This window comes from Rhinopithecus bieti, unplaced genomic scaffold (assembly GCF_001698545.2).
Source record: "Rhinopithecus bieti isolate Rb0 unplaced genomic scaffold, ASM169854v2 scaffold_70550, whole genome shotgun sequence".
Classification (NCBI taxonomy): domain Eukaryota; kingdom Metazoa; phylum Chordata; class Mammalia; order Primates; family Cercopithecidae; genus Rhinopithecus; species Rhinopithecus bieti.
The window spans coordinates 482,980-504,654 of record NW_016826791.1 but is presented as its reverse complement, the minus strand read 5'-3'; the positions used below and the strand labels follow the sequence as shown (position 1 = coordinate 504,654).

Sequence of the window (21,675 nt, the reverse complement as noted above, 5' to 3'; positions counted from 1 at the left end):
AGAGGGGAGAGAGAGAGGGAGAGAGAGGGAGAGGGAGAGGGAGAGGGAGAGGAAAGAAAGATTGGCCGAGTGTGGTGGCTCACGCCTGTTATCCCACCACTGTGGGAGACCAAAGTGGGCAAATCACAAGGTCAGGAGTTCGAGACCAGCCTGGACAACATGTTGAAACCCCATCTCTACTAAAAAAATACAAAAAATTAGCTGAATGTGGTGGCGGGCACCTGTAATCCCAGCTACTTGGAAGGCTGAGGCAGGAGAATCACTTGAACCCAGGAGGCAGAGGTTGCAGTGAGCCAAGATCACGCCACTGCATTCCGGTCTGGTGACAGTGTGAGACTCTGTCTCAAAAACATAAAAAAGAAAAGAAAAGTTAGCCAGGTGTGGTGGCATGCATTTGTGGTCCCAGCTACTCCAGAGGCTGAGGCAGGAGGACTGCTTGAGCCTAAGAAGTCGAGGTTGCAGTAAGTCATGATCATATTACTAAACTCAGCTTAGACAACTGAGATGCTATCTCTTAAAAACAGAAGTAAAAACAAACAACTATAGGGGAAAACGAGGGATACATACTTTAAGAATTTTTTTTTTTAATTTACATGGAAAAACACTAGGATTCTATAGAAAATAAAACAGTATTAGATAACACTATTTATAAAATACATATAGCAAATTACCTTACGTAAAGATCCAAGTCAGTCACTTAAAAGATCTTACATAAAAGTGCTTTCCATTGGTTGGAGGAGAGACTTTTACTATATATTGTTCTTCCATTTTTTTAGACAAATTACATTTAGAAGTTTAAATTTGCTTATCTACATTCTTAATGTAAATTGCCACCTTACTATAGGAAAGCTATTTTTGTTTCTGCAGTCTACAAAAGAACAAAAATATTAAAAACATACAATTCTTCTCACAGAACTAAGTTGGTTTTACACAAAGACATCTGGCACAAAATACAATGAAATTTCAATATAGAAGTACAGCAGGGTATCAGTGTGGAGAAGGAAGAGATTACCAATTCTAAGAGGGGAGACAACAGAAGTACTTTTTTAATGTCTTGTTTTAAGAGTAAAACTTTTTTTTTTGGAGACAGAGTCTTAGGCCGGAGTGCAATATAATGATCTCAGCTCACTGCAACCTCTGCCTCCAGGATTCAAGAGATTCTCCTGCCTCAGCCTCTCGAGTAGCTGGGATTGCAGGTGCACGCCACCACAGCAAGCTAATTTTTGTATTTTTAGTAGAGATAGGGTTTCACCACATTGGCCAGGCTGGTTTCAAACTCCTGACCTCAAGTGATCCGCTCGCCTAAGCCTCCCAAAGCGCTAGGATTACAGACATGAGCCACCGTGCCCAGCCAACACTGAACATTTTATTCAGAACTAGTTAAGAAAACAGAAATACATGTTGGGGGTTTATGGACTACTTCCTTTTGGGGGGCAGTACTGGGAATACAAGAGAAAGGAGATTGATTGATTGATTGATGGATGGATGGATGGATTGATTGATTGATTTAGAGAAGGAGTCCTGCTTTGTTGCCCAGGATGGAGTGCAGTGCCACCTCCTGGGTTCAAGCAATTCTCCTGCCTCAGCCTCCTAAGTAGCTGGGATTACAGGTGTGCACCACCACATCTAGTTAATTTTTATATTTTTTTAGTAGAGACAGGCTTTTGCCATGTTGGCTAGGCTGGTCTCGAACTCCTGACCTGAGGTGATCCACCCGCCTCAGCCTCCCAAAGTGCTGGGATTACAGGCATGAGCCACCGCGCCTGGCCAAGAAACGAGCTTTAGATAAATAAAATGATTAAACATTTGTAGAATGTAGAATGAAACTATTCCCTCAGTAATACTCAAATTATCCATATTTCCAAGATGTTGGTAGCACCCCGAGAGCTTTAAAAGGGAAATTAAAAGAAAAACACCGTTAGCCTTTCTGAAACACAGATTCGTTGTTTGCCATATTCTTTTCTCTAGTAAAAGATGAATAAAATTTCCCCTGGAAAACTAAAACAATCTGAGGTATATTTCAGAAAAAAACAAAATTGCTTGATAAAATGCCATGTAACAACTGAGGAAATTATTTTAAATATATTAACACAGGAATAATATTGTTAAACCAGGATTTTTCAACCTCAGCACTATCGATATTTTAAGCTGTGTAGTTTTTGGTGTTGGAGGCTGTCCTGTATATTGTAGAATGTTTAGTGGCAGCCCTGACCTCTACCCAATAGAGGCCAGTAGGACCTACCTCCTCATTCAAGCTAATGCACTAAATTTTGCCCTTCATTGACAAAACCCATTAATGCATGTATTTATCCCATTAGTGACTCTCTTGTGTTCCAGGTACTTTGCTAGGCACCAGAGAAAATATGATAAAGCAAAACAACTATTTTCCTCACGCTCATGGTGCTTACAGCCATGGTGGGAAAAATCCATAGAAAAAGACTCACATACACAAATGGAGACAGAACAAAAAACTCACACAAACAAATGTTGCCAATGTTGTTAAGTTACATAAAGGAGATGTGTATGGCTGCGTACGGTGGCTCATGCCTATAATCCCAGCACTTGGGGAGGCCAGGGCAGGCGGATCACTTCAGGCCAGGAGTTCAAGACCAGCCTGGCCAACATGGCAAAACGCTGTCTTTACTAAAAACACAAAAATTAGCCAGGCGTGGTGGTGCATGCCTATGATCTCAGCTACTTGGGAGGCTGAGGGTGGGAGGATCACTTGGGCCCAGGAGGCAGAGGTTGCAGTGAACTGATACTGCACCACTGCACTCCAGCCTAGGAGACAGAGGGAGACTATGTCTCCAAAAAAAAAAAAACCAGAAGACATACATATTCCACTGAGAATGTATATTAAAGCTGCATACTCAAACATTTCTTATTAAAAGATGTGCAAAATCAAAAAATTTACGAAGTACTGCAACCCCTCATCTGAGCTTTATAGTATCTCATTCCTTTCCATTTTCTTACATTAAAAAGCCTAATTCTAACTTGGGTTTATTTCAATATCTAGTTTCTATGGTTCTCATAGGTTTTAAAAAACAGGTTCTCCCTGAAAGTAAAATAATCTAATTAGAAGTAGTACATGATTTCCACAATCATTTTGAATCTCAACTGAAACTGTCAAAATTTAAGCAAATAAAATTTCACCCTAATAAAATACTGAATTTTAATAAATGGGCTTAAAACAAACCAGAGCGCTTTAGAATATTTTAAACAAATCAGAAAATTCCATGTTCAAGTTTTTTAAGATGACAAACATGAGTTTTCTGTTTTGTTTTTACAACCTTCACTATTTCTGACAATAAAATATCAATATAAATAGTTCAAAACATCTGTTTTCGAAATGTTCAACCCCCCAGGACATGTTTCTTTGAAAAGTCACTGCATTCTCAATGTTGAAATGTCAACTTTATCTTGAAGGGGCAGGTTAAGTGTTTGTTTTCTTTGAAAACAGAGCTAGGTATCAGAATATACTCAGCTACATGTCAACATAAGAAAGATCAGCAAATTTAATTTTTTATTTTTTATTTTAATAGAGACGAAATCTCACTATGTTGCCCAGGCTGGTCTCAAACTCCTGGGCTCAAGAAATCCTCCCATCTTGGCCTGCCAACGTGCTAGAATTACAGGTGGGAGCCACCGCACCTAGCAAAGGTCAGCAAATTTAGAACATCTACCTTTTGGCAAAATATAAATGTCTTCTAAGTTCAATAGCTATATCGTCCCTAGGGAAACTTTTGTGATAGCAGAAATTTTCCTTGGCTCCTCCTTCCCAATCATTTCTGTAGAACTGTAAAGATTTGCTCTATTTAGAGATTAAGTATATAAACTTTCATGTAATTAGCCACATTGATAACCTCCAGTAACACTTTTGGGTACTTCAAACTTATTTGCTGCCTATGAATGATTCCATGAATGATCTTCACTGCTATTAATTAGTCTACAAATGTTTACTGAGGAATAACCAAAACAGAAAAAACCCTATCCAAATAGCACTACTATACTAGCGAGAGGGAGATGAACAATAAGTAAGATTATTAAGTGAGTATACACTCTGTCAGAGGTGATAAGTACAAAAAAGAAGACAAAAAAAGCAGATATTACGGGAAGAGAAAGCATTTGGAATCTTTGACAGCAAGCCTAGCAAAGGCCTCACTGTAAAGTCACGCTTGAATAAATACATAAAGGATATGAGGGGACAACTCATGCATTATGAAAGGCCCTGAGGTGGACCTGCGTCTGCGTACTTGAGTAAGACCAACGAGGTCAGTGTGGCTTAAGGAAGTAAATGAACAGTTATAGTGAAAGAAGTCTGAGAAGTACATGTGAGGCATGGCAAGGATCATGTAGAGCCTTACAGGTTAGTACAGAATCTGTTTTTTTTTTTTTCTCAGAATAAATTGGTAAGTCACTGAAAAAGAGTGTTTTAAGTACAGCAGTGACATGACTGGACAATCTATATTTATTTATATCAGTATGGACTCGTGTACTTATTCTATGGATGAAAATGCAGTATTATCATTATTTTTGTGGTTGCTAAAATTGGTCCAGTTCTTAGGAGCTCCTTCAGGTTGGTTGCCATGCTTTGAACAGGTTTTCATCTTTTTAAGCACTTCGTTACTTTCTGGCACCACAAGATGATCTAGGCTTACCTTGTATTTTCTCTGCACCAGTCCTGTAAGGAACTACTTCTCAAGGAGCCCTGGTTCCTTTCATTGAAGAACAATGGTTAGAGACCAAGATCTAAGCACTAGGCATTCTCAATGCTACTGGGGTGTGCCGGTTCTATGCCCTCTCAGGGGATAGAAGCAGGAAATATACATATTCAAATTAACTCATACATATGTACACATCTATATTTCTGTATGTCTGTGTAAATATTAAAAACCATGAGTTTATATTCATACTTCTGATCTCATTTTAACACTACAGCATGACCATGACCATACAGTTCTTTTTGTCTCAAGACACCATTTTCTACAGTTACTTAGGTGAGTTCTTTCCTTCCCTATCCACTTCTATGTGAATTTTACTATTCCTTTTTGGGTTCTCCTGCATCTGGGTTGGTGGTAATTGCTTAGCTGGTACCCCACATCCTAGTTGTGGCAACTGCATAGAAGCATGTAAAATAATCCTACGGTTCTAAGAATTAGAGTTATACTAACAAATATACTCTGAGAAGTGCCACTCACATTTCATCCATGCTACACAGATTTCCATTCCCTTCTTCTCCCTCCCACTCCCTATAGGTAACCAATCTCTAGTTTCTGATTTATCTGCATGGCACTCCATTATATGGATGTATGGATGTAACAGCTTATTCAACCATTCTCCTCTGTGTGGGCATTTAGTTTGTTTCCAATATTTCACAAATTAAATAATACTATAACAACATTTAATAATACATAATTTGTATTGTTAGAGGCATATTCAGGATAGATTCCTAGAATAATTGAGAGGTAAATGCATACATAGTTTGTTAGGTATCACCAAATTTCCCTCCAAAAGATGTGTACCAATTTGCATCTGCAGCAGCAAAGAATGAGAGTACGTTTCCCCACAGTCTTGTCAACAAATGTGTTGTTTTATGTTTGAATTTGTGCCAGTGAGACAAGTCTTCCTTTCTTGAGACAAAGTTCTAACTAACCGGTCCATCTTGTGTCTATTTGATAATGAAGAATAATGAACAAAAGCCAGGCGTGGTGGCACACGCCTGCAATCCCAGCACTTCCGGAGGATAAGGTGGGAGGACTGCTTGAGCTCAGGAGATGGAGACTAGCCTGGACAACACAGCAGAACCTAGTCTCTACAAAAAATTTAAAAACTAGCTAGGCAAGGTGGTGCATGCCTGTGGTCCCAGCTATTCGGGAGGCTGGGGGAAGGATCGTTTGAGCCTGGGAGGCCAAGGTTGCCAATGAGCTGTGATCACGCCACTGCTCTCCAGCCTGGACAACAGGGTGAGACCCTGGAAATAAGGGCGGAAAGAAGAGGAAGGAAGGAAGGAAAGAAGAGGGAGGAAGGAAGGAAGGAAAGGAGAGGAAGAAAGGAAGGAAAGAGGAGGAAGGAAAGCAGAGGAAGAGAGGGAGGGAGGGAGAGAGGAAGGCAGGAAATGTGGGAGGAGAGAGGGGAGGAGGAGGGGAGGGGAGAGGAGGGAGGGAGGGAGGGGAGCGGGAAGGAGGGGGGGAGGGGAGGGAAGGGAGGGGAATTGAAGGACAAAACAAACAAAAAACAGTACAAATGGCAATACAAAACTGACACTCCTGTGAGTTTTGAGTGATTGAATCTAGTGGAGAAGTAAAGGTTTGAGAGAGTTACCACTAGGTTCCTTCTAATCCCCACATGGTCTACCTACTCCAAGTACTCAATCTGCATTTAACTTGCTTAGGCTCACCAAATACCAATGCCTAAACAAAGTCAGAAGGGATGCAATGTCTCCTGAGGCCTTGTTGTAATTCCTCTGCTAGTGGTAGGATACAGTCTTCATCTCTAAATACAATTTAATTATTAATCAGTAAGAACAAAAATGGTAACTTCTGTCCAAAAGGGACAGAGTGAGGCAAGTTTTCTTTTAACTACCTTCCCAGCAAACAGAGGTAGGAAATATATGTATACATACAAACTCAAATACATACACGTACATTTCTGTACTAAGTATCAAACACTATGAGTTTATATTGATTCCTCTATTTCCAATCCACCACCAAAAAGCTCATTTAGCCTTTGTTACCTTCCCTGTAATATTTTTACTGTCACAAAATAGCCCAAAATAAAATTACTTTTGTGAAGTAATTCATAAAAGAGATGGTTTTCACTGAAATATCATTGTCTTAATCCAGCCTCTAAGAATGCTCAGGCTGGGGAAAATACTATTATGCATTAAACTGTTCAAAATTTGATGACATATACACTTTAATGTAAAATTTCCAAAACAAGCACTCTGACTTCACTACTCTTGAGGTGATGGTTACTCATCTATGTAAATCAGGTCGTTTTGATAATCCGAGGAAAGCTAATGTTCTAAAGATTGAACTATTACTTGAATCTAAGTCCTTGTCTCAACTATACTTTTGAAAGCTTTGCCTATGTTCTATCTATTAAAGCCCATATAGTTTCTAAGGTCAAAATTTCCAGTTTTAGTATTTCACTGGAAGGGCTGTCTCACTTCTCCCAAAAAAACCGTTAAAAATCAAAGGTGCCGGGCGCAGTGGCTTACACCTGTAATCCCAGCACGTCAGGAAGCCGAGGCGGGCAGATCACCTGAGGTCAGGAGTTCGAGATCAGCCTGGCCAATGTGATGAAACCCCATCTCTACTAAATATACAAAAATCAGCCAGGTTGGTGGCACAAGCCTATAATCCCATCTACTCAGGAGGCTGAGGCAGCAGAAACGCTTGAACCAGGGAAGCAGAGGTTGCAGTGAGCTGAGATCATGCCACTGCACTCCAGCCTGGGCAATAGAACAAAACTCCTCTCCCAAAAAAAAAAAGGGAAGGCCAGGCACAGTGGCTCACATCTAAAATCCTAGCACTTCAGGAGGCCAAGGAGAGAAGAGAGGATCCCTTGGGCCCAGGAGTTTGAGACCAGCCTGGGCAACATGGTGAGACTCCATCTCTACATTTTAAGAAAAAAGAAAAAGAAAAGAAATTTGTAGACAGCAAAGCAGTATTACTTCATAGAGTTTGTTGTCTTTATAAATGGGAGGTAGCTATTGAATTTGTATTTGTTTCAAAATATATATTGTTTCAAAATTACATGAAAATCACAGGAAAAGCTCAGAAAAATGGAATACTATGCACATATTTGATACAATGCAATGAAGATGAACTGAACTGCTAACTGGACTAAAAAAAATCTTTAATCACTTTTTAAAATATCAAACAAAGGTAGTCCACATTATGGACTACTGACCTTCAAATCTTTTCAAATCTTTTCTCTCATTTTAAATCATTATCAAATAGTTTTGTCTTAAAAGTAACCACATGAATTATAAGCCTAGTTCAAATTTTCATTTCTAAAATTTTCATTTCTAATTTAAATGTAAACTACTTATTTTAAAAGATTCAAGTTCACTGAATAACATACTACACTCCAACGGCTTACACAAATTATTATTATTATTATTTTTTTTTTTAAGGCAGGGTCTCACTCCAGCACCCAGGCTGGAGTGCAGTGGTGCAATCATGGCTCACTGCAACCTCAATCTACTGGACTCAAGCAATCCTCCCACCTCAGCACCCCAAGTTGCTGGGACTACACATGTGCACCAGCATGCTCGGCTAATTTTTGCATGAAATAACTTTTTTTTTTTTTTTTTTAAACAGCGTCTCGCTCTGTCACCCAGGCCGGAGTGCAATGGCGCGATCTCGGCTACCTGCAACCTCCCCCTCCCAGGTTCAAGCAATTCTCCTGCCTCAGCATCCCAAGTAGCTGGGATTACGGGCCACTGCTACCATGCCCAGCTAATTTTTGTATTCTTGGTAAAGAAGGGGTTTTACCATGTTGGCCAGGCTCGTCTTGAACTCCTGACCTCAAGTGATCCACCCGCCTCGGCCTCCCAAAGTGCTAGGATTACAGGTGTGAGCCACCATACCCAGCCTAAAATTACTCTTAATAAAAATTAATAATTTCCTATTTTGAGAGCTTTTACACTACAGCAATCATTTAATAATTCTTTCAAGTGAACTTCTGATTAAAGTGAATGTTATAAAACTATGATTTAAATATTTGCTTTGTCTACTTACTTCTGTGCTCCCTGAGACAACAGCTTTGTCCACGTTCACTAACAATGGTTCTTCCGTCTGGCATACTCCTAGTGACCACTCCACACAACGGTGATGAGCCCAACAAGTGCCTAAAATGGGAAAAACGAAAAGGAGCAAATGAGCAAACATTAAAAATATTAAAGCTAATAAAGACATGAAACTTCAAAATCAACTCTAATATGTAAATATACAATGGCATCCTATATTTGTGATACCAGTAAAGTGGCCCTCCTAAAAATGTGGACCAACCACTGAGTGTCAATATCAATATCAACCTGAGAACTTCTCAGAAATACAGAATCTGTCTGGGCACAGTGGCTCGCTCCTATAATCTCAGCACTTTGGGAGGCCAAAGCTGGTGGATCTCTTGAGGGGGGGAACTTGAAACCAGCCTGGCTAACATGGCAAAACCCCATCTCTACAAATTAGCTGGGCGTGGTGGCGCATGCCTGTAATCCCAGCTACTCAGGAGGCTGAGGCATGAGAATCACCTGAACCCAGGGGACAGAGGTTGCAGTGAGCTGAGATCACGCCACTGCACTCCAGCCTGTGCAACAGAGCAAGACTCCATCTCAAAATTAAAACCAAAAAAATGCAGATGTGCAGCTCACAACTGAGATCTACTGAATCAAAAACTCTTGCAGTGAAGCCCAGCAATCTGTGTTTGGTTTTTTTTGTTTGTTTGTTTTGTTTTGTTTTGTTTTGGTTTTGGTTTTGAGACAGGGTCTCACTTTGTCACCCAGGCTGAAGTTCAGTGGCATGAACACAGCTCACTGCAGCCTCAACCTCCAGGGCTCAAGCAATCCTCCTGCCTCAGCCTTGCCAAATAGCCAGGACTACAGGCACATGCCTCCAGACCCAGCGAATTTTTTCATTTTTTGTAGAGAGAGGGTTTCGCGATGTTGCCCAGGCTGGTCTTGAACTCCTGAGTTCAAGCAATCCACCTTCCTCAGCCTGCCAAAGTGCTGGGATTACAGCTGTGAGCCACCGTTCCCTGCCAGCAATCTGTGTTTTAACAAGCCGTCTGGTTATTATGATGCTCATCTGGTTGAAGAATCACTGAATTAGTGATTATTTCTTCAACAAACAAAATTAGTTTTTAGTCATTTTATTTAAATATTATATATGTATTTGGTATGTTTCTGGTATCTTTAAAACAAACAAAACATCATTTAGTACTTTGTTACAGTGATATACAAAGGATATGTATAGAAAATAAACTGCACATATACCTCTACTTCCCTCATCCCACAGTGAGAGCACATATCAATGATTATTAACACTTCAGCCTTCAAATTATCCACCACATAACATTTGAACCACTATCAGTCAATCTGCAGTTCAACTATAAAATGAGATGTACTTTAAATTCCAATAGCACCATATCATGAGTTCTGAGTTATAATACTGTCATAATAAGATAATCTACCCGCCTAAGACCTATTTTCATTCATGCCCAAATAGAACAGACTCACAATGCCACATTCCCCAAGTTCTCACTTTAAAATTTTCCCCTTTAAAATTTTCTCTTTCCTCAATTGTCAGATCTCCATGGCACTGCTATCTACACAAGAATAAATACAAGTATTTTAAAAAGCATCCAGTCTGGTGGTGATATTGTACAGATTTTAAACAAATTAGATAAACCTTATTAGACAATTTCTTTTACCTAACCAGGCATATTTAATAATTATTTCTTATAGTATGATTCTAATTATTTCTAGACGAAAGGTATTTATTATTGAGGACGTTAATAATGCATTAAAATTAAAATGCTTCCAGAATTAAGAGGCAGTTATTATTGAAAACATGCCCATACCTGTAGAATCAAATAAGGCTTGGACATCAATGGCATCTGGAAGCCCAACCAGACTGAGTTCATCCCACAGTTTACCAGCCTGATCATCTGAAGCTGTCTGGGTGCTTACACTTACACAAGATACTATATTCTGCTGAGGAGATCGTTCTCTGAAAATAAAATAAAATAGCTGTGAAAGTGAAAACAAGCAGAAAATTGTTTCATTTTTAACTGTTCAAATGCAATGTACTGCCAAATCAATTTTAATTTATCAGGCATTAACTGTCATAAACCAACTTTTAGAATTCATCTGTTAGTATTATCCATGGTATAATATTAAACTGGGTTGCCATATTATATAAGTAACAACTAAGAAAAAGAGTCTCCAAACCCATAGGGAAGTACTAGATTTGTTTTTCCATTCCATAATATAATGTTTTTAAAACTGATTCTCATATCCTAGTCAGGAATTGCATTTAACACATGAGTATTTCCTTTGGCTTTACTTAAAGGCTTACAAAACAAAACTTGATCAAATCAGAAATGTTTAGTTTGCTGTATCTTGACTGAGGACTGCCACAACAGAGGTGGCAGTTAACTATGTAAAGAAAGGATATTTTCCAGGGAAAATGAAAACCCACTACAGAGTGTGAAAACAGAGGCAGGAGGAATGGAATGTATCAGCTGTAGCTTTCTTATGATCCCGTCAACAAATCTCAACAGCTGGTCTGTGGCATGACGTTGCAAGTACTCTCAATCAAGACTGTATATCACAAATTGAAAGTAAAAAGCAAAAAAGAAAATAGCTACCAAAGGCATGTAGAATAAGGAAGATAGTATAACAGCAAAAACTATAGTCTAAACAAAGAACATTGAATAAAGTAAACAACGTATGGGAGATTTCAGGCTTTCAAGCTCTAACACTTTAGGTATTATTTAAGACCATTAAATAAATAAAAATGGCTATTGTACTTAATATTAAATATGGGAAATCAGATGACTACCACTAAAACTTAAATCTTCTCCTAATACCATAGTATTTAACCTGGTCATAATTCTGGATTAAATCACTATTGAATATAGATCATAACTCACTGCACTTCTGTATGCTGGATATTTATCATGATTCCTATTAAGAGAAAATCAGCACAATGACCAGGGTACTAAACATTTTTATACCTGGAATCATTGAAAGAAAAAAAGTATTAACATATTTCAATAAGTACATTTAAATATCAAACCATATAAAATAACCAGTAATGTTTTATGTTCAGCATTAGAAATGCATAGACTTTTTTAAAAAAGGTTTAGCATGCTATGCTAACTTTAAATTCTCATTTTAATAAATGCCCACAGTAAAATGAGAACAAATTCTTTCCTATAAGTATAATCTCTATTCCTACAAATATATTCTCCATTACAAATCATTGTTATTTTAGTCGGAGAAAAAAAAAACAGTTCTTCTATAATCACTAAGTGTTGTTTTAACATACTGTTTTGCACTAGTATTTGATGAGGGAAAGGGGTGTAAAAAAACCAAGAAAATGACTAATTTATTAAGAATCAGGTCCTAACCAGCAGCTTAATCAAATTAAACCTTTGAGTTTTGAGACTGGTTTGTATGTATATACCATATCAGTAAGATATCAATGTCAACACTAAGGATGACAGCAGCCCAGCTTAGAAAGAGATATCAAGAGGAATCAGCTGAAATGCATACCCCACAAAATTCTAAGTTATAAAACAAAAAAAGAGTTTGAAAAAAAAATCTTGATTTTTTTAGATAGTGAAAATGAGAGGAAAGACATTTTCAAAACCTCCTTTGTGAAACTGTTTTTTAAATTCGCTATTTAAACTTCATTAGTAACATACATTTTGTAAATATTTGAAATCATTACCAAGCTAAATTAATCGCCTACCCTTAAATGATGCCAAATCTTTAAGTGTACTTCATTAACTGGCATGTTATCATTACTTATTAAGTTGGTAAGCACTAAGTATATATAAAGACTTTCATTTAACAAAGGCTTTTATATTATTATCTGAGCTCATAAGAATTTTCACTAAAATTAATTTCACTTTTAAAACAAGGAAATGAAACCTATTTCTCAAGACAGGATTTTATATAATTGCCATTATTTAAGGCAGAACATGAGGATATAAGATACAGCCTGATTCAGTCCATTAAGTTTGCTAATACTACTAAGTTTGCTGGCCTTCTGATTGTTTTATTAAGATGCATGTACTCTATTGATAACTAAAGATAAGGCTACAGCCTCCAAAGCATCACAACTCTCCAAATATAGTACTTCTAAGCTTCCTTAAACTGTTGCACCTTAAATTCTTTTAAAAGATCCTCCCTCTTTTTTTGTTTCATTTCCTACTTTAGGTCTTCAAGGCATTGGCAGCAGTTCAAAACAAGGAGCCAATCAAGTAAGTACAACACAACAATGATTTAGTGCTTAAATTTGGATATAAGCCAGATAAGCACTTGAGTGATTACATCATCACCCTCAAGAGGCAGAGTCTGTTAGCTTTGCAAGCTAAATTAATTTTTACACATTCTCATCAACTACAAAAACTTCTACTCCCTTAACCAGCACAGCCAAGTCTCCGTATTAATATGGTCTTTAAACACAACTGTACAAAATGTTTTAAAATATATTAGACAAGAGCTTCAGGTAATTACAATGTGCCCATGAATACAGACATACATATATAATTACAAAAAAAAATCCTTAAAAAAGAAAAAAGCATCTTCTGGGAAGGAAGGCAGGGGAGGGAGAGAGGGAGGGAAGAATGTATAGGACAGTGCAACATTTTCTGAAGCACATAAACATATATATAAATTAAATTAATTAAATGGATCAATGAATGAATGACACAAAAGACATGAGTAGTGAAAAACAATTCTGAATTTGCTATTGTATTGTTAGATTCTTACAATTAAAAGCTTATTTAGAGAAACAAAAGAAGGACTTCATTGATCTGTTTTATTAATATCTTCTTTCCATTTACAAATTCCATGAACTCCCTCCCTCTCAGCTTGTGTTATGTTCTTTGAAGTTTTCTTCCAAAAGTTTAGTTTTGTGATCACATCGATTTCATATACAATTAAGATAAACGTTCTTAAAATAAGAAGAAAATTTGTGAAAAGGACAGTCTGTTGGATTAATTGGGTTAACGGTGAGTCAGAGTATCCCATAAATGGGGAAAACATGAGACACTGTTCAACAAGAACAACCTCATCTGAAAATTTATAAACATTACAATGGAAATAAATTATATGCAGTCTTAATCTATTCCAACAATTTAAATTCAAAACTGCTTACTTTCTCTGTCCTCTTTGTTTTCGTGGTGCTGAGTTTTGTATTTTCTCATAGGTTCCATTGCTGTTGTCATCAATGTCCTTCTTGTTAGAAGGTTGGTTTCTCCATGGCAAGACAAATCCAGGCGTTACTCTGAACTGTTTTAAGTCTCCTTGTCCTAAGGAACTTTTTTCCCCACAGTAACAAAAAGCGCAGAGCTGTTCACTAGTAAAAATGAAATGTAAGTCAGAGAAGAAGAAAAGTAGCTTTATTCAACTACTTTAAGTGACAACCATAGATACTTGTGCTTTTAAATTATGTCTAAAGTGCAAGCTAAGCTTTTCAATCTATTTTCTACAGTCTATTCAGTGATTACCCATAAGAACAATTAAGTTTAATAAATTTGGAATTCTACTTTTCCATAGCATTTTTAAAAGTAGTACACATATCAAATCCAAAAAATTCTAGTTAGTACTTAGAAAAGTTATTTTCTTTCATATTTGACTAGGAAAAAATCCAAGTAAGAGAAAGCTAAAGATGAGGGCCAGGCACAGTGGCTCATGCCTGTAATCCCAGCACTCCGGGAGGCCAAAGTTCGAGACCAGCCTGCCCAACGTGGTGAAATCCCATCTCCACTAAAAATACAAAAATTAGCTCGGTGTGCTGGCATACCCCTGTAATTCCAGTTACTCGGATGGCTAAAGCACCTCGCTTGCATTCGGGAGGCGGAGGTTGCAGTAAGCTGAGATCGAACCACTGCACTCTAGCCTGGGTGACAGAGCAAGACTGTCTCAGGGAAAAAAAAAAAAAATGCAAGCTAAAAATGGGAAAGAAGGTAGAGTTTAGTAGCCACCCAACTGCATGACAGCTCTGTAAAACATATGGTGACAGTTTTATTTAACCACTTGATGGAACGTTCATTATGCATGATATATATATACCACACACATGCATACACATGGGGAGATATAAAAATATAAACTTAAATAGTTCCTGGGTTGAGTGGTAGGAGATTTTTGGGGAAGCAGAAGAGCTGAATAGGAGGGAAGAAAGGGATTAGGAGCAAAGGGGATTGTTTTAGGCCAGTGAAACCATTTTATATGATAATATAATGACAGATACTGAGCCCTAATGTAAACTATGGACTGTAGTTAAAAATAATGTATCTATATTGGTTTATCAACTGTAACACAGCACGCAATACTAATCATGAGGGAAACTGCCGGGGGTGGAGGTGGGAGAATTAGCTCAATTTTTGTGTAAACCTAAAACTGCTCTAAGTCTATTAATTTAAAAAAAGAGAAAACATTTAAAAGTTAAGAGACAACAAACAATATACGTAATGGAATATACACTTACTAAGAGATCTTAGAAAGAATGAAATTAAAAGGACTGCTTCCTCTTGATTATATTTACACTTCACAAGATATTTACTGCTGCTATACCCAAATCCTGCTTCTGGGCATTAAAGTTACCTCTACGGTATTTACCCCATGATCTTACATATCTTGCATTACCAGGTGATAGAACTAACCAATAGCCTTTTGAGGTGATTTTTTAAAACTTAGCTTTAGTTCATATTGGACTCTCAACTAATTACTTTTATCAAAATTAGCTTTTGTTTTTCTAATAAATTACCTATTTCAAGTTCACGATAAATTATGTTGTCTGCTGGTACTGAGGCATACACATATGCACAAATTAAATGTAGTCTAATTTCAAAAAAAAAAATCAAGTCAAGTTGAAAACGAAAATTTCCTCTTGCCAAAAAGAGACCACCACCATATGCTTTGCCAGTATCTTACTATACTCTTATTTGTAATTTTCACTGACTATTAAGCTTACATTTATTTCACCATATCCCATTTCTGGTTTGTTTCTTCCCCTAGAAACACTACACGAGAAGCAACAATCAGGTTGACATTCGCCTTATCAACATTGATTGTTAACAGCCCTGATTAGAAAATGGAACAACATTTTAAAGTTATTGCAGAAAAATACCTTAGCCTTCAATTTTATATTCAAAACTATCGCTTAAATATGAAGGTATAATAAAATTACTCTCTGGCTTAGAAGACATCAGAAATTTTGCCACACAACAGATCCAAAATGAAAATACTTTTAGAGAAGTACTTAAATTATTAAAGAATTAGAAAAGGTTGTATGAAGTAAGGGAGGTCAAATACCTCAGAGTAATTTATTGTTGACTTTTTTTAATACAAGGTCAAAGGAAATTTCTAGCTTTTGGTCTGGCTGTAGAAAGCTGCAAACAACATTGTGCCCAACCACACAACATAACCCAACCAGAGAATCTGCAAATTCACTTTTCTGAAGCCCATCAGAGGGCAGAAATCACAGGGCAACCAACTCACCATCAGATGAAAGACACTTCCATAAAGAAATGAGACAAAAGCACCTCTCAGGAAGAGGCCACTGAATACCACAAGCAGGGTAATAAGAATTCAGTAGAAGTTTTTAAGAAATTGCTAGAAGCCAAGTGTGAAACACAGTGAGACTATGTTAACACCTGTGACCACAGACAGGGGAATTCTAACCCACACAAAGGCTCCTCTCCATGTACCTCATTAGGTGCTCACACACAACCAAGAAAGAAAAACATATATACAGCAACTCAGCCAGGAACAGTGGCTCACACTGTAACCCCAGTGCTTTGGGAGGTCAAGGCAGGAGGACTGCTTGACCCCAGGATTTTGAGACCAGCCTGGGCAGCATAGTGAGACCTTGTCTGTATTTATTTTAAAAAAAAGGCCAGGCGCGGTGGTTCAAGCCTGTAATCCCAGCACTTTGGGAGGCCGAGACGGGCGGATCACGAGGTCAGGAGATCAAGACCATCCTGGCTAACACGGTGAAACCCCGTCTCTACTAAAAAAATACAAAAACTAGCCGGGCGAGGTGGCGGCGCCTGTGGTCCCAGCTACTCGGGAGGCTGAGGCAGGAGAATGGCGTAAACCCGGGAGGCGGAGCTTGCAGTGAGCTGAGATCCGGCCACTGCACTCCAGTCCGGGTGACAGAGCGAGACTCCGTCTCAAAAAAAAAAATAAATAAAATTAAAAAAAAAATTAAAAAAAAAAAAAAAAAAAAAGGCCGGGCAGAGTGGCTCACATCTGTAATCCCAGCACTTTGGGAGGCTGAGATGGGCGGATCACAGGTCAGGAGTTGAAGACCAGCCTGGCCAACACGGTGAAATCCCATCTCTACCAAAAATATAAAAATTAGTCGGGTGTGGTGGCAGGCGCCCATAATCCAAGCTACTCGGGAGGCTGAGGCAGGAGAATCCCTTGAACCCAGGAGGCAGAGGTTGCAGTGAGCTGAGAATCGCGCCACGGCACTCCAGCCTAGATGAAAGAGGCTGCAGTGAGCTGAGAATCGCGCCACGGCACTCCAGCCTAGATGAGAGAGCAAGACTCCATCTCAAAAGAAAAAGAAAGAAAGAAAGACAACACATGTATACAGCAACTGAAAACATTTTCTAAAATAGCATACAAAATCTTACTAGCCATTACAATAATGTAAACCATAACCACCAATTAAAAGGCAAAATCACCAATTCAAAGACCATTTTGAGAACAGATTAAAATTAGATTTAAAAATTGGTTGCGGCTGGGTGCAAATACAAAAAACTTAGCCAGGCATGGTGGTGCACACCTGTAATCCCAGCTACTCGGGAGGCTGAGGAAGGGGAATTGCTTGAACCAGGGAGGTGGAGGTTGCAGTGAGCCGAGATCACGCCACTGCCCTCCAGCCTGGGTGACAGAGCAAGACTGTCTCAAAAAAAAATTTAAAAAAAATAGGTGCAAAATCTGTTGGAAGTATAAACACAAGAGACACATAAAACAAGGACAAAAATGTTGATGGGAAAGGACGTAAAAAGATACCAGGCAAACATAAACCAAAAGGAAGTTTGAGTGGCAATAATTGTATCAGACAAAATGAAAGTTAAGTCAAAAAGAAAACACAGCATTAGAGATGAAAACGATATTATACACTAACAAAATTATCAATAGCAGTATAATAGATATCCATCATAACTATATACTCAGACCAACAGGCCTCAAAACGAATCTCTAATCTGAAAGAGATGGTTAAGCATCTTTAATCTGAAAATACAAAATCTGAACTGCTCCAAAATTCAAAACTTTTTAAGCACCAACATGGTATCACAAGTAGAAAATTTCATACCTAAGTACTTAATAAACTCTGTTTCAAGCATAAAATTACTTAAATATTCTATAAAATTACCTTCAGGCTATGTGTATAAGGCATATACGAAACATAAACGAATTTCATATTTATAAATGTCTCCCATCCCCAAAATAACTTACTATGTATGTGCAAATATTCCAAAATCCAAAAAAATCCAAAATCCAAAACACATCTGGTCCCATTTTGTTTTCGGTTTTTTTTTTTTTAGATGGAGTCTCACTCTGTCGTCCAGGCTGGAGTGCAATGGTACAGTCTAGGTTCACTGTAACCTCCACCTCCTGGATTCAAGCAATTCTCCTGCCTCAGCCTCCCAAGTAGCAGGGACTACAGGCACACACCATAACATCTAACTAATTTTTGTATTTTTAGTAGAGACGGAGTTTTGCCATGGTGGCCAGGCTGGTCTCAAACGCCTGGCCTCAGGTGATCCACCTGCCTTGGCCACCTAAAGTGCTGGAGTTACAGGTATGAACCCACTGCACCCGGCCTATCCCAAGCATTTTGGATAAGAGATACTCAACCTGTACTAACAAAACTCGAAGATTAAAAAAAAAAAGATCAATAACAGTGGACGATTTTAATTATTTTCTCAGAAAATACTATATCAAACTGATAAAAATTAAGTATTGAACATCTTTACTGTTCATTATTTAATTACCTGAGCATAATAAATTAGTTTGAGATACTATATTCAGTTCTATCTACAACTAAAAGTTCACATTCTTTTCAAGTATATTAAAATATTTCCAGAGTGTATTACATAGTAGGCCATAAAAGAGTACATGATACATAGCAAGTGACCAATATCATGCAGGCAACATTCTCTGACAATAATGCAGTAAAACTAAAAATGGATAATAAATGGATAACTTAAAATTTTCCAGCCAGGTGCAGTGGCTCATGACTGTAATTCTGACACTTTGGGAAGCTGAGGCAGGTGGATCACCTGAGGTCAGGAGTTTGAGACCAGCCTGACCAACATGGCGAAACACCATCTCTACTAAAAATACAAAACTTAGCTGGGTGTGGTGGCGCATGCCTGTAGTCCCAGCTACTCGGGAGGCTGAGGCAGGAGAACTGCTTGAACCTAGGAGGCAGTGGTTCCAGTGAACCAAGATCACACCACTGCATAGCCTGGGCAACAGAGCAAGACTCCCTTTCAAGAAAAAAAATTCCAAATATTTGGAAACTAGAAAAGATTTTGTTTAAGAATCTTTCACTTAAAATGGAAATCCCAATATCTGAAATAAAATCATAATGAAAAACAATATAAAATTGATATAAAATATAAAATACTAAATATAAAAATTTCAATATATTACTGTAAGTCCTAGCAAGAGCAATATGATCAAGAGAAAGATATAAGGGATCCCAGCATGAAAGGAAGAAGTGAAACTGTCTTTATTTGCTGATGGCATGATCTTATATATGCAAAACCCTAAAGACTCCACCAAAACACTGTTAGAACTAATAAACAAATTTGATAAAGTAGCAGAATATAAAGTAAATACACAAAAATCAGCAGCATTTCTATATACTAATAGCAAACGATCCTAAAAGAAAATTAATACAATCCCATTTATAATAGCAACAAAAAAATTAAATACTTAGGTGTAATTTCAACCAGGGAGGTAAAAGACCTGTATACTGAAAACTATAAAACTCACAAAAGAAATTTAAGAAAACACAAAGAAATGGAAAGATATCCTATGTTCATGAACTGGAAGAATTAATACTGTGAAACTAGCTGTCCATACTACCCAAAGTGATCTACAGATTCAATGCAGTATCTATCAAAATTCCAATGTCAATTTTCACAGAAATAATTATCCTTAAATTCATATGGAAGCACAGAAGACATCAAATAGCCGAAACCACCTTGAGCAAAAAGAACAATGATGGACACATCACACTGTCTGATTTCAAAACATTACAAAATGATTGTAACCAAAATAGTAGGGTACTGGCATTTAAAAAAAAAAACACATCTGGACAGGCATGGTGGTTCACACTTGTAATCCCAGCCCTTGTGTAGGCTAAGGCAGGCAGACTGCTTGAGCCCAGGAGTTTGAAATCAGCCTGGGCAACATGGTGAAATCCCATTTCTACTAAAAATAAAAAACAAGCCAGGGGTGATAGTGAACGCCTATAGTCCCAGGTACTCAGGAGGCTCAGGTGGGTGGATGGCTTCACTCAGAAGGCAGAGGGTGCAGAGAGCCAAGATCACACCAGCGCACTCCTGCCTGGGCACAGACACTACCCTGGCTCAAAAAACAACAAGACACATCGACCAATGGAACAGGAATGAACTCACGCATTTACACTCGGTTGATTTATAACAAAGATGCCAAGAAAACACAATGGGTAAAGAACTGACTCCTCAATAAATGGCGCTGAGAAAACTGTATGTCCATATGCACAAGAATAATACCATACCCTTGTCTCACATAACATACAAAAATCAATTCAAAATAAAGTCTTAAGTTTAAGATGTCAAACTATAAAACTACTAGAATAAAACATGGGGAGAAAGTTCCATGTGGGCAATAACTTTTTGGATATGACCCTGAAAGTATAGGCAACAAAAGCAGTAATAGACAAATGGGATGGCTAAACTACAAAGCTCTTTATGGCAAATGAAAATATCAACAAAGTAAAGAGAGAACCCACGGAATGGGAGAAAATATTCAGTATCCAAATTATATATGGAACCCAACTAAACAGCAAGAAAACAACCTGATTAAAAAATGGGCAAAGGAGCTGAACAGACATTTCTCAAATGAACACATACAAATGGCCAACAGGTACACGAGAAAATGCTCAGTATCACTACTTATTAGGGAAATGAAAATTAAAACAACAATGATGTATCACCTACCACCTGTTCAAGTGGCTATTAATAAAAAGAGGAAAGGTAAGTATTACCAAGGATACAGAAAAAATGGAAGTCCTGTACATTGTTGTGGGGGTGTCAATTAGTACAGCCATTATGGAAAATGGTAAAAAGTTTTCTCAAAAAACTAAAAATAGAATTACCATATAATCTAGTAATCACACTTCTGGGTATATATCCAAAGGAACTGAAATAAATGTCAAAAGGGTACCTGCATGCCCACGCGTACTACAGCATTACTTATAATAGCCAGACATGGAAGCAACCTAAGTGTCCATCAATAGATGGATAAAGACAATGTGGTATCTATAAACAACGGAATACTATTCAGCCTTGAAAAGCGGGAGGATGGTGGCTCATGCCTATAATCAAAGCACTTCGGGAGGCCAAGGCTGGAGGACTGCTCATGCCCAGATATTCAAAACCAGCCTGGGCAACATAGTAAGACTCCATCTCTACATAAAATTTAAAAAATTAGCCTGGTGTGGTGAGCGCACACCTGTAGTCCCAGGAGGCTGTGGTGGGAGGCTTGCTTGAGCCCAGGAAGTTGAGATGCAGTGAGTTGTGATCACGGCACTGTACTCCAGCCTGGGTGACAGAGTGACACCCTGTCAAAGAAAAAGAGAGAGAGGAAGGAAGGAAGGAAGGGAGGGAGGGAGGGAGGGAGGGAAGAAAGAAGGAAAG

The 21,675-nt window shown here is 38.0% G+C and overlaps 1 protein-coding gene across 5 annotated transcripts in view; it reads right to left on the bottom strand.

The window, feature by feature from the left end:
* KMT2C (lysine methyltransferase 2C) overlaps positions 1–21,675 on the bottom strand; it is a 233,321-nt gene that overhangs the window by 175,494 nt on the left and 36,152 nt on the right. For all 5 annotated transcript variants that reach the window (XM_017863662.1, XM_017863658.1, XM_017863659.1 and 2 more), the window contains exons 3-5: positions 13,899–14,099; positions 10,588–10,736; positions 8,748–8,857 (exon numbers count right to left, since the gene is read on the bottom strand). In XM_017863662.1, the coding sequence (XP_017719151.1) occupies positions 8,748–8,857; positions 10,588–10,736; positions 13,899–14,099 (460 nt within the window). The remainder of the gene's footprint in view (positions 1–8,747; positions 8,858–10,587; positions 10,737–13,898; positions 14,100–21,675) is intronic.